Below are 13,431 nucleotides of genomic sequence, written 5' to 3' on the forward strand. Positions count from 1 at the left end.
GAAGTATTTTATCCCAGCGAATGGGTTCGAATACTTGTACACTCACCCGCCCTGGGGGTCATTGGTCATTTTTGCGGCCAATGCGAAAGACAAGTAAGGGCAATCTAGTTCCACCCCCAAAAATAAGGAGGCCAAGAGACTGGACCTTTTCGAGAGAAAAATATATTCAACGGCCAGTCTCGAGTTCAGAGTCACAAACCACTAAGCTCTTTTGGGGAGATATAGCTTTAATTTATCGGACTCCCTCCATAAGTTTAAGGACTCCATGCCCCAGGATGTGTCCCAAGAATTTGGGGCCCTTGTTGAGGAGGGTACAACAGCAGATCGGTGTTCCCCCCCAAATGGCATGGGATGCAGTCGATTTGGCGACCAGGGTGGTAACCTCAGCAGTGATCATGAGGCGCAGTTCCTGGCTTCGGACCCCTGCCCCGTCCCCATCGCTAACTCTGGTTTCCAACACCTCAGACCTGGGCTGGGGAGCCCACCTGGACAAGCTCAGTACACAAGGCCGCTGGTTGGGGGTCAACCGCTCCCTTCACATAAATGTCAGGGAGCTCAGAGCAGTTCGCTTGGCCTGTCAGGCTTTTCAGTCCCACTTACAAGGTAAGGTGGTTCAAGTCCTGACAGACAACACCGCCATGATGTTTTATATCAACAAGCACAGGAGAGCCAGGTCGTCAGCCCTTTGCCAGGAAGCCCTCTGGCTCTGGGACTTCTGTGTGCAGCATGCCATTCATCTTGTGGCAGCAAACCTCCCCCGTACCAGGAACATATTAGCAGATCACCTCAGCAGAGCCTTCTCATCTCGCCACGAATGGTCACTCCACCCCGAAATGGTCAGCAGGATCTTCCGAAAGTGGAGATTTCCCCAGGTGGATTTATTCACAACTCACCAGAACAGGAAATCCCACCTGTTCTGCTCATTTCAGGGGATCGACAGGGGCTCGGTGTTGGACGCCTTCTTACTCCCGTGGTTGGGGGCTCTGATGTACGCTTTCCCACAGAGTCCTCATGAAGATCAAGCAGGACAAGGCCAAAGTTATCCTGATAGCCCTGGCTTGGCCTCTCCAACACTGGTTCAGCATGCTGATGGATCTGTCGGTAATGACCCCGCTGCAGCTGCCCCTCTGGCTGGATCTCCTATTCCAGAATCACAGCAGGCTCCTGCACCCAAATCTAGCAGCGCTGTACCTAACAGCTTGGTTGCTGCATGGTTGAATGCTAAAGAGCAGGAGTGCTCGACCCGCGTCCAGCAGGGCCTACTGGATAGTAGAAAGCCCTCCACTAGAGCAACCTACCTGGCCAAATGGAAATGATTCACGTGCTGGGCCTAGGCCCAATGGTTAGGCCTGAACAGACCTCACTACAGGCAATCTTGGACTACCTTATGCATCTCAAGCTCCAGGGCTTATCCCTTTCATCAGTTAAGGTCCTCTTGGCCACCATATCAGCCTTTCACCCTCCATTCCAGGGCAGGTCGGTCTTCGCTCATAACATGACTGTCCATTTCTTGAAAGGTCTGGAGCAACTCTATCCTCAGGTCCAGAACTCCATCCCTTGGTGGGACCTGAATCTGGTGCCCATGGAGCTCATGAGAGCTCTCTTCAAGCCCTTGGCATCCTGTTCCCTTCTTCTACTCTCCTGGAAGGTGACATTCCTGGTGGCGATAACTTCTGCCCGAAGGGTCTCCGAGATTAGGGCACTTACCTCGGAGCAGCCCTATATGGTAATTTTCAAGGACAAGGTCCAGCTGCAGCCTCATCCGGCTTTCCTGCCCAAGGTGGCTTCACACGAGCCAGGACATATTTTTGCTAGTTTTCTTCACAAAGCCTCATAAATCTGAGGAGGAATATAGGTTGCACTCCCTGGACATCAGGAGAGCGCTATCTTTCTACATCGAAAGGACCAAACCGATTTTGCTATGTTCAGGCAAAAGTGCCTCCACAAGCGATTCTAATCACCGACTCATCTACAGCGCAAGCCTCGGCGACGGCCTTCCTGGCCCATTTGCCAATTCCAGATATCTACAAGGCCGCCACCTGGTTGTCCAGTCACAAGTTCACATCTCACTATGCGCTTACCCATCAAGCCCGAGATGACACCGACTTCGGTAGAGTAGTATTACAAATCGCACATCTGTGAACTCCAAGCCCACCTCCGAGGATACTGCTTGTGAGTCACCTGAAATGGAATCGATATGAGCAAGCACTCCAAGAAGAAAAAATGGTTACCCACTTTTTCGTAACTGTTGTTCTTTGAGATGTGTTGCTCATGTCCATTCCATTACCCGCCCTCCTGCCCCCTCTGTCAGAGTTGCCGGCAAGAGGGAACTAAGAGGGCGAAGGGCCATCAGCACCTGATATACTGACGCATGAGCGTGGCACTCCAGAGGGCACCACAGCTGACCCTACGAATACCACTCAGGCAAAAGTCTCCGACAGCTGTGACTGTGGGTGTGCACACATCTAGAATGGAATAGACATGAGCAACACATCTCGAAGGACAACAGTTACGAAAAGGTAGGTAACCGTTTTTTCCTCAGCCACTTTACAGTTTCATATTGCCAATTACCAGGCACTCATGGCAAAATACGATTACACAAATTACAATAAACTGAATGACTTTATTGATAAGTTGCCAGAGAGTCATCGGGAATCCTTCAAGGCAATCGTTCAGGAGTCACAACTGGTGGCAAAAACATCACTGCAGTTGGCCCTCAATGCTGCCGACATGGCAGCCAGATCCACGGCTGTGGTGATGAGACAGGTGTCATAGCTCCACTTATCGGTATTCCCGAAGGAGGTGCAGACCACAGTGGAGGACGTGAAGCTCTTCGCTGAGAGACCAACACCTCCCTCCACACCTTAAAGGATTCCAGGGCCACCCTCAGGTCGCTGAGACTCTGTATGCTGGGACAAAAGAGATCTTTTAGCCCCCAATCCCAACACAGACCTTATTCATCTCAATTCCCATCACAGCACCATTATGAGCCACAAAGAAAAAAGGGAAAATTCCCAAAACATAAGTCGTCTGGTCCACAATCTTCAACCCAGCCCCTGCCTCTCAGCACCACTTTTGATGGGCAGGTCGAGGCACCACAAGACCACTCCCCACTACTGTCTGTGACCATGCACCCATTTGGCCACCATTTGTCAGGGTTCCAAAGTGCCTGGAAACGCATAATGTTGAACAGATGGGTCCTAGAGATCGTCCAATCCAGGTACTCCATCCACTTCACCTTTCTACCCCCTCTACAACACTCTACCCTGTCACTCTTCAGGGACCCTTCTCATGAGAGTCTGCTGCAACAGGAGATAGATTGACTCCTCCAGTTAGGAGCTATAGAACCAGTTCCTCACATCTACAAGGCAAGGGGTTCTATTCTTGTTACTTCCTAATACCCCAAAGGGAGGGAGGTTGGAGACCCATACTGGACCTCAGAGCTCTCAACAAGTCTGTCAAAGCTCAGAAGTTCAAGATGGTCACCTTATCGACGATCATTCCATCTCTGGAACAGGGAGACTGGTTTTCAGGACTTCACCTACAGGACGTCTACTTTCACATTTCAATAGTACTGTCTCACAGACGATTTCTCAGATTCACTCTGGGATACCCCATTACCAATACAGAGTCCTCCCCTTCAGACTCTCATCGGTCCCTGTTTTCTAAGTTCTCTCAATGGTAGCCGCTCATGTATGTTCACAAGGGATAATGATATACCCTTACCTGGACGATTGTCTCCTCAGAGCCCGATCGCTCCAGGAGGCTCGTTGAGCCATCAACACCACTATACATTTGTTTACAGAACTGGGCTTTCAGATCAACACCCAGAAGTTGACCCTCACACCAGTGCAACACCTGGAATTCATGGGGATCGACCTGGATGCTCTACAGGCCAACCTTCCTACTTCAACACAGGTTCCTATCCCTGGTCTCACTCATAGACACAACTCAATGCAGTCCTCCAGTTCCAGCCAGACTCTGCCTCCAACTGTTGGGGCATATGGCAGTGGGCACGGTTGTGATACTGTATGCCAGACTCCACATGCAATGCCTCCAGCTATGGTTCAGTTCAGTTTACAGGCTGAACAAAGACAGTCTGGACAAGCCCCTGTCACTACCTACCATGATCAAAAACTCCTTGGACTGGTAGAAGAACCTAGCCAATGTATGCGAAGGAATCCCCGTCACACAGAGGTCACCATCATCGCTCCTTACCATCAATGCATCACTCAGCTAATGGTCACCTGTGGAGAGATCTCTACACATCTGTCACCTCAAACTGAGAGCGGTCAGGAATGCCTTCACCTATTTCCTCTCGCTGATAGCAGGATCACATACAAAGATCCTAATAGACAACATAGCCTGCATGTACTACATTTGCCAGGGAGGGGCCAGGTCTCCCTCCCTATGCACAGAAGCAATGAAATTATGGAATTTGTGCATCTCTCACAACATCACCTTGTCCACGGCTTCCCTCCTGGGCACACAGAACTCAATAGCGGACGACTTCAGTTGCAAATTCATGCACGATCACAAGTGGGAGATGCACCCATCAGTACTCAATCACTTTTTCACATGATGGGGTACACCATCCACAGAGCTTGAACAAGAAGTGGCCACACTACTGCTCAAGGACCAGCACTCTCTGGGTGATGCCCTTGTCCCCGGGACAAGGACCTTCTTTATGCCTTTCCTCTATTTCATCTACTGCCAAAGGGACTAAGCTCATGTTCCTGATTACTCCTACTTGGCTAAGACAGACCTGGTACCTTACCTAACACAGCTCACGATGTGCCTTCCAATCTCCCTTCCAAACATTTTACATCTCCTCTCGCAAAATAAAGGGTGTACCCTACATCTCTACTTTGGGATTCTCTGCCTCAAAGCATGGCTCCTGCATGGTTCCAGCATCTAGAAAGTTGATGCTCAAAGGAAGTACAAGAGGTTCTAATACACAGTAGAAAGTCCTCCACATGACCCTTAAAGTCAGTATTGTCCCTAAGCTTTCTTAGGGTCCATCTAGCAGCTGTCACAGCTTTTCAACAACCCATAGAAGGGTACCCAATTGCACCCAACCACTAAAAGGTTCCTTAAGGGTATAATAATCTTCTTCCCTCAATCTCGATTCCTACCCCCTCTTGGGACCTAAACCTGGTACTGAAAGGGCTGACTAGGCCCCCCTTTGAACCCATAGCCACTGTGACGTTGCACTCCATATGATTTTATGAAAATATGCTAATGTGTGTGAATATAATGTAACTAGAATAGACTTCATGCAAAAAGTCTCTTGTGAGGTATCCATTACAAAGCTTATAATCTGCTGAATGTTATCATCCTATTTGTATAAATGTATCATTCTTGTATCTGAAACTACAAATATGAAATATAACTCTGAGGTCCTATTGTAATTATGCAAAGTGTGGGCCATTAATGGTGGTTTGGAATCTTGATGGCTCCTATCAACTAGGACAATTGGTTGTAAATGGCTCTGTTTACTTGCAAGCCTTCCTGTGAGTCAGGCCAGGAGCAATGAAGGCTTGGGATCTCTCAGGACATGTGACCATGTCACCTGGTACTGGAATCCATCTTAAAGCTGGTGCTTTTCCATTTAGAAGGAGGGGTGGGGACCGAGAGAGACAAAAGATTCCCGACTTGTGCCAAAGCTATATAAAGGGGTGGAACACAACAAAGGAGGTTCAAGTCATGAGAAATTCCCTAGTTACCACCTGAGCTGGAGCTAACAAGAACTGTACCGGGGAAAGGATTGGGCCCAGACTAGGAAGGAGTCCAGTCTGTTAAAGAAGCTTATTGGAACATCTCTGAGGGTGAGATTTTATCTGTAATCAGTTTTTTAATGTATTAGGCTTAGACTTACATGTTTCGTTTTATTTTGCTTGGTAACTTACTTTGTTCTGTCTGTATTACTTGGAACCACTTAAATCCTACTTTTTATGCTTAATAAAATCACTTTTGCTTATTAATTAACCCAGAGTAAGTAATTAATACCTGGGGGAGCAAACAGCTGTGCATATCTCGCTATCAGTGTTATAGAGGGCGGACAATTTGAGTTTACGCTGTATAAGCTTTATACACAGTAAAACAGATTCATTTGGGGTTTGGATCCCATTGGGAGCTGGGGGTCCGGGTGCTGGAGACAGGAGCACTTCTTAAGCTGTTTTCAATTAAGTCTGCACCTTTGGGGCGTGTGGTTCAGACCCTGGGTCTGTGTTGGAGCAGACTGGCGTGTCTGGCTCAACAAGGCAGGGTTCTGGAGGCCCAAACTGGCAGAGAAAATGGGCTCAGAGGTAGTCTCAGCATATCAGGTGACAGTCCCAAGGGGGTTTCTGTGATCGAACCCGTCACAGCCACCTGTTCGCTAATGTACCTATCAGTGAAAACAGCCTTCCTGATAGCAGTTACCTCAATTAGAAGAATAAGGGAGATAGCAGCTTTGATGGCGCATCCCCCCTACACAGTATTCTTTCCAGACAAGGTTACACTCAGGCCACATCCAAAATTCATCCCTAAGGTAACCTCCCCTTTTCACATGAATCAGTCAATCCACCTTACAATCGTCTACTGCAAGCCTCACCAAGACAATAAGGGAGGCTATACTACATACCTTAGATGTTAGGAGAGCTCTAGCATTCTACAAAGCCTTCAGGAAATCCCCATGACTTTTCCTCTCTGTGGTGGAAAGATCCAAGAGCTCAACAGGATCAGCCCAAAGACTCTGTAAGTGGGTCTCGAATTGCATCAGACAGTGCTACCAAATTCGTAATGTGACTGACACACACACACTCACTCACTCACTTGATCCGGACATATTCCACAAGATCGATCTCCTCATTTGTTGCTTTTTTCAAGGATGTCCCTGTCTCAGAAATCTGCAGAGCGGAGACATGGACGTCAGGCCACACCTTGCAGAACACTATGCAATCACTTTGGATTCTGCCTCTGATGCCATGTTTGGCTCCACAGTACTTGTCATCTCTAACTGACCCCACTCTGAAGTCCCAGCCCTCGAAAAGGGGTACTGCTCAGGAGTCACCTGCACTGGAGCACCCATAGGGACACTACTTGAAGAAGTTACTCACCTGGTGCAATAATGATGGTTCTTTGAAGATGTGTGTCCCTATGGGTGCTCCACAACCCGCCCTTCTCCCCTCTGCTTCGGAGTTCTCGTTATGACTCCATGGTAAAGAAGGAACTGAGGACAGTTACCCCCCACATGCTGGCTAGCTCGTGGCGCAGCACACCCAATGGATACTGCAACCAAAGTTCTCCAATCAGCAATGCAGGGACACAGACACACCTACAGTGGAGCACCCATAAGGACACACATCTCGAAGAATCATCGTTACTGCGTAAGATGAATAACTTCTTCTGTGTCAGAGATCTTCAGTGAAAGATATCCTCCACATGTAAGAACAACCTTTAAAACATTGTCATCTTTTCTCAATCAAATGAATTATTAGTGCATCTGTTGTTTAGCCAATGGTACTGCAACCAGCAGTTTTCAAATTCAGCCATTATTTTCATTCCAAACCTTGTACAAAGGAAAAGGAGAGAGCCTCTGAGGGAAACAGCCTGGTATCTGAGGAGTTTGAGTTCCCAGAGGTGGGAGTAGGACATGTTGAACCTCTCAGCAGACAGCCTAAAAGGGAAAACCACACACACTGGGTGACCCAGACTGAGAGAGTTCTGTAGTCTCAGGTCCATTTTTCCTCATCTTTCCTCTATCAACCCGCCAAGGACTTCTCTACTGCTGGAGACAGGAACAGCTGACCTCTGTGGGCTAGCAAACCCTTCTTATACCGGTGGTGACCTGAACAAAAAGTTCTTGTGTGATTATCTACTGGCAGGGCGGAATTATACCCAAGTGTCTGGACTGGCTTAGAGGATATGAAAGAGAAACTTAGTTGGGTATGGAAAACTCTCTGTTAAACAGCCATCTACTTTATATCCTTCCTTGGAATGTTAAAAACATTTTTTCAAACTTTTGCCTAACACCTTAAAGACACTTATTTACCTTACTTAACAAATTTAGACCACTTGAGCATTTATAGGTAGATAAATTGTACATGTTAAAATATAGAAATTTTAAACTTTCTAGACACACACTGAAGTAAATAGGACCCTTGATGACTGACCCAGTTTTAATCTTTACTACTGAGTTATTAAAACAAATATTTTCCCCCTTGGATAACATATTAATTTAATGCAAAGAAGTTTTAATCTTTTTTCTTTTTCTTTCAGGATTTTTTTTTTTTTAGCAACAAATATTTAATTCTTCCTGTTTTCTTCTTATTTTGTAGATTGCACCAGTAGAAAATGACAATAGCTATGATGAACTCAAAAGAGATGCTAAGATGTGTTTATCACTAATGTCTCAGGGATTGCTATATCCTCAACAAGTGCCTTTGGTACTCCAGGTGCTAAAACAAGTGAGTCTGATCTACATTGTTTAAATGAATGCACATCACTTTAAAACCTGTTGCGCTTGTTATTCATACAAGGTAACTTGAGTTAACAATTATGAAACAAAGTATTTCTTATTTCCTGACAGTGCTACATGTACAAAGGTCTTCTGCGGTTTTTGAAATGATTTGTTGCTTATATTCTTTGAGTCTGTATAGTGATACTGTTGCCAGTATAACTACTTTATTCGTTCATTTCTATATTGAAGTGGCATACATATCACCAAAATCATGATGAATGTTTAAGTACTTAGTTAAACTCTTGATTGCAGTACAGTAATTTGCTGTACACCAGCCAAAAAGGCAGAACTAATGAGACTGCTGACTGCTTTTGCTTTGTAATAAATTCCGTGTTAGTGTTTGGTCATCAGGAACAATAATCTGGAACAGAATTAACTTTGTAAATTGGCTTTTGTATCAGCTTCCTTGTTTGTTTGTTTGTTTGTTTTTTGCCAAGCAGAAATACATACTAATAAAGCATTGAACTCTTTATAAAGAAAGGATTGTTTGTTCACTAAAAATTATACCCAGTGTTTGAAAGTATAGTTGTCTTAAGCAGAAAAATATGAAATTTACATTTAGGTTCCTATGAGTATAAATCCTGTAAGGGGAAAACACATGAATGTTATGAATGTTTCACATTTTGTTTTTAACAGAATACTATCACAAAAAAGCTCTGTTCCCAGTTTTATTTTTTTTACTTGTCAAATATTTGACCCAGATGGGGTGTAAAATTTATTTTAAGAAATAAAAATAAGTAAGGGTTTAGTAATAAGTCGACTTAAAATAAAAATGTCACTTTGAAAGGGACATAGTTAAGGCTAAGATTTAGTCATGGGTATTTTTAGTAAAAGTCATGGACTGGTCACGGGCAATAAACAAAAATTCACGGCCCCGTGACGTGTCCATGACTTGTACTATATACCCCTGACTTAATCTTGGGGGACTCTGGGGGCACTGCTGGTGCTGGGGGAGGGCTCTGGGGACCTCTGTGGCAGACTCGCAGCCTTAGACGTCATCAACTGGAAATCTGTTCTATCTCAAAAACAAGTTGAAATGTAGTTTCAGAATGCAGCATGTTCTCTTGGGTCCCCCTCCTATTTTTTGTGGTTTTACAATGGTATTTTTCTGCTAAAATGTATGTCTGTCCCACTTATAACTTTGTGAAAGACCCACATAAATGAAAACGAAAACAGACTATACAGAGAAATGGAGAAACTGATTGTATACAAAGTGCTATCAAATGCACAAAGTAAAAAAAACTGAGCAAATAGATTTTTTTCCTTGAATCTTTCAACCTTCATCTACTCTAGAAAAATCACCCATTGCTGAAAATGGGTGTCAGCAATGGATGCAGTCAAAGTGGTGGTACTAGTTCAACTTTCACCCATTGCTTACATCTTTTATCAGTAACAAGCATTTTTTTCATAGTTAAAGTCCACTATACAGACAATTGCAATGCAAAGTTGAGCATAACTAACCTTTTTGGCCACTTAGAAAAGGCTGGTATCTGAGGTCATGAATAAATCAGAAGGAGTGATCTATTTAGTTTCTCAGTTATATATCCAGTACTACAAATATTAAGTATTTAGATGCTTTTGAAATTTAGCCTAAAAGAACATAAACAAAACAAAGCTAACTGTAAGGAGGGAAACAACTTTTATGAGTAACTTGCTACAGTAGCACAAAAGGTTTAAGTAATGGTATATGACAATATTTAGAGTAAATCAAATGGCTTGCCTACATGCCCTTGTTTTTAATTCTAACTGTTTAATCTTTGTTGCTTTACAGACAGCAAGAAGCAGTTCTTGGCATGCTAAGTACACAATACTGACCTACCTCCAAACTATGGTATTTTATAACCTCTTTATCTTCCTCAACAATGAAGAAGCAGTCAATGACATAAGATGGTTGGTTATAAAACTTTTAGAAGATGAACAGCTTGAGGTAAAATGAAGTTATACCTGTTCCCATGTATTTTGACTTTCAGTGAAAGACATTGAATGTGAATAAAAGAAGCAGAACTGAATTTTTTTATATTTATCTTTATATATCTAGTTTCTTGCCTCTTACTGTGTAACTTCATACAAAGAATAGAAAGTTTTCCATATTTAGCAGTACTAGAAAATGCATTTGTTTAGTTTCTTGAATATATATTACAAGTCTATACAAGTTAGCATTTTTATTCTATATAAAATTCTACTTTCAACAGGAAAACAAAATTATTCCAGAAGGCTTTTCATTAGCAATAATAAAATGGCACAAGCCTCACAATGATTTCTGTCCTGTTTTAAATACAATTGGAACAGAGATAGTATCATTACAGTACTAAGGACATCATGGGTATGAGTAGAAAACCCAGCCTTCACATTTAAAATGCATTTCTACTCTAAAATCTGAGTATGTAAAAATAACACTTTCTTACTCAGCAGGTGGTTCCTGTGTGTAGTGTCAGGGGGTAGCCGTGTTAGTCTGTATCCACAAAAACAACAAGGAGTCCGGTGGCACCTTAAAGACTAAGATTTATTTGGGCATAAGCTTTCGTGCATCTGAAGAAGTGAGGCTTTTTACCTACGAAAGCTTATGCCCAAATAAATCTGTTAGTCTTTAAGGTGCCACTGGACTCCTTGATGTACCTGTGTGTATTCATTCACATCAGCTGATTATAGTGACAAAAGTAAGTTTTTACTACATTTGACTTAAGTTGGCAATCCTGGCTCTGCAGTATTATGAGCAAGTGAACTGGACTCTGTCTAGGCTCATACATCAGAAGTAAGTTCCTGTTGCAGAACCAAATTCTGCCCTCAGTTCTGAATGTCTTCAGTAGAGTAGCACAGATATAATTTGAAGACAATGGAGTTGCACACATCTGAGGGCAGAATTTGTCTTGCAGAACTGTTATTACTGATGTGATGCATGAGTAATTTAAAAAACAAAAAACCCAAGCCTGACTCAGATTCTAGGTTGAGTCTGCAGGACTGACCGTTAGAAAAAACAATTTTTACTTTTAAATGGAAGCCACTGAAATATAGAAACATAACTTCACAATGGCCTTTTTATAAAGTTTATTTTCAGAGTAGAAATACACTTTAAATATCTTCCATTTATCACCACTATTGAAGTAATTTTTAGTTTTGTGTCTTTGAGAGATTATCAGTGTTACTAGGATTTTCCAGAAGTATAGTCGGACTGAGGCCATGTCTACACTTCAAAGTTAAGTTGACATTGAGCCTCTGATGTAAGCAAGTTGATCTTGCGTGTCAGCACTACGCTCATTGTGTCGGTGGAGTGCATCCTCACTAGCAGGGTTTGTATCAACGCACGGAGCGCTGCACTGTGGGTAGCTATCCAACAGTGCACATAGCTAAGTGGAATTTTGGGTTGGGCTTGCAATGCCTCATGATACCAAAACATTGGCGCAGTTGGTTATGGGAACAATGGCATTAGCCTCCCATGATGCACTTACGTCCCTCCCTGAAATCAGCGGCAAACAAACCAAACCTTTTTCGCAAGCCTGGGTTACCCGCGCGGATGCCATAGCACGATAAGCATAGACCCTGCTCAGTTGTACGCTGTTGTTGTGAGCATTACAAACACCTTGCGCCTTATCATGCAGTATTTACATAGCCGATATAGGAGCCGCCACGCGGAGCAGTGTGATGCCACGCAACCAGCCCTGCTGGAAGACATAGAGCGGAGCAATTCACAGTTGCTGGTGACAGTCACGCAACACCTTGATAGGGTTGAGTGCCATTTCTGGACCCAGGAAACAAGCACTGACTGGTGGGGCTGCATTGTTCTGCAGCTATGGGAAGACGAGCAGTGGCTGCAGAACTTTCGATTGTGTAAGGCCACGTTCCAGGAACTGTGTGAAGAGCTTTCATCAGCCCTGAAGCGCAGCAATACTAAAATGAGAGTTGCTCTGACAGTGGAGAAGCGAATGGCAATAGCTGTGTGGAAACTTGCAATGCCAGACTGCTACCAGTCAGTGGGGCATCAATTTGGAGTGGATAAATCTACCGAGTGATCTGTTGTGATCCAAGTTTGCAGGGCCATTAACAGATTTCTGCTAAGAAAGATAGTGACTCTGGGCAACATGCAGGATTTAGTGGATCGTTTTTCCACGATGGGGTTCCCTAACTGTGGTGGGGTGATAGACAGAACGCATATCCCTACGTTGGCACCAGACCACCTTCCCAAAGAGTACATAAGCTGAAAGGGGGACTTCTCAATGGTGTTACAAGAGCTGGTGGATCACGGGTGGTTTCACCGACTTCAACATGGGATAGTCGGGAAAGGTGCATGACGCACTTATCTTTAGGAACACAGATCTGTTCAGAAAATTGCAAGCAGAGACTTTCTTTCCAGACTGCAAAATAACTATTGGTGATGTTGAAATGCCAATCGTGATCCTGGGAGATCCAGCCTACTCCTTACTCCCATGGCTTATAAAGCCGTACACAGGCAGCCTGGACAGTGATGAGGACCGATTCAACCATAGGCTGAGCACGTGCAGAATGGTGATCAAATGTGCCTTTGGACATTTAAAGGTCACTGGTGTTGTTTGCTTACTAGGTTAGACCTCAGTGAAAGCAATATCCCCATTGTTATTGCTGCCTGCTAAGTGCTCCATAATATCTGTGAAACAAAGTGAGAAAAGTTTCTGCCGGGGTGGGGGTTGAGGCAGATTGCCTGGCAGCCAATTTTGAGCAGCCAGACACCAGGGCAATAAGAAGAGCACATCGAGGGGCTTTGCATCTCCATGAGGCTTTGAAAACCAGTTTCAGCAATGAGCCAGAATAATGTGACACTTATCCATGTTGTTTCTTACCAGACTGTCCCATCCATTGCATTTTCTCCCCTGTAAACTCCACCCCCACCAACCACTGTGTGTTGAATGAAGAAAGAGCTTTTTCTCGTCAATCCGTTAAGTTTTATTATGCACACA

The 13,431-nt window shown here is 44.2% G+C and overlaps 1 protein-coding gene across 1 annotated transcript in view; it reads left to right on the plus strand.

Annotated features, from left to right (window-relative positions):
- Positions 1-13,431, plus strand: part of PSME4 (proteasome activator subunit 4) — a 207,189-nt gene that overhangs the window by 167,976 nt on the left and 25,782 nt on the right. Inside the window, exons 40-41 of the mRNA XM_026652532.2 lie at positions 8,322-8,450; positions 10,275-10,430. Coding sequence (XP_026508317.1) covers positions 8,322-8,450; positions 10,275-10,430 — 285 coding nt within the window. The remainder of the gene's footprint in view (positions 1-8,321; positions 8,451-10,274; positions 10,431-13,431) is intronic.

Source organism: Terrapene carolina, unplaced genomic scaffold (genome assembly GCF_002925995.2).
Source record: "Terrapene carolina triunguis isolate 2854851 unplaced genomic scaffold, T_m_triunguis-2.0 Scaffold120, whole genome shotgun sequence".
Lineage (NCBI taxonomy): Eukaryota > Metazoa > Chordata > Testudines > Emydidae > Terrapene > Terrapene triunguis.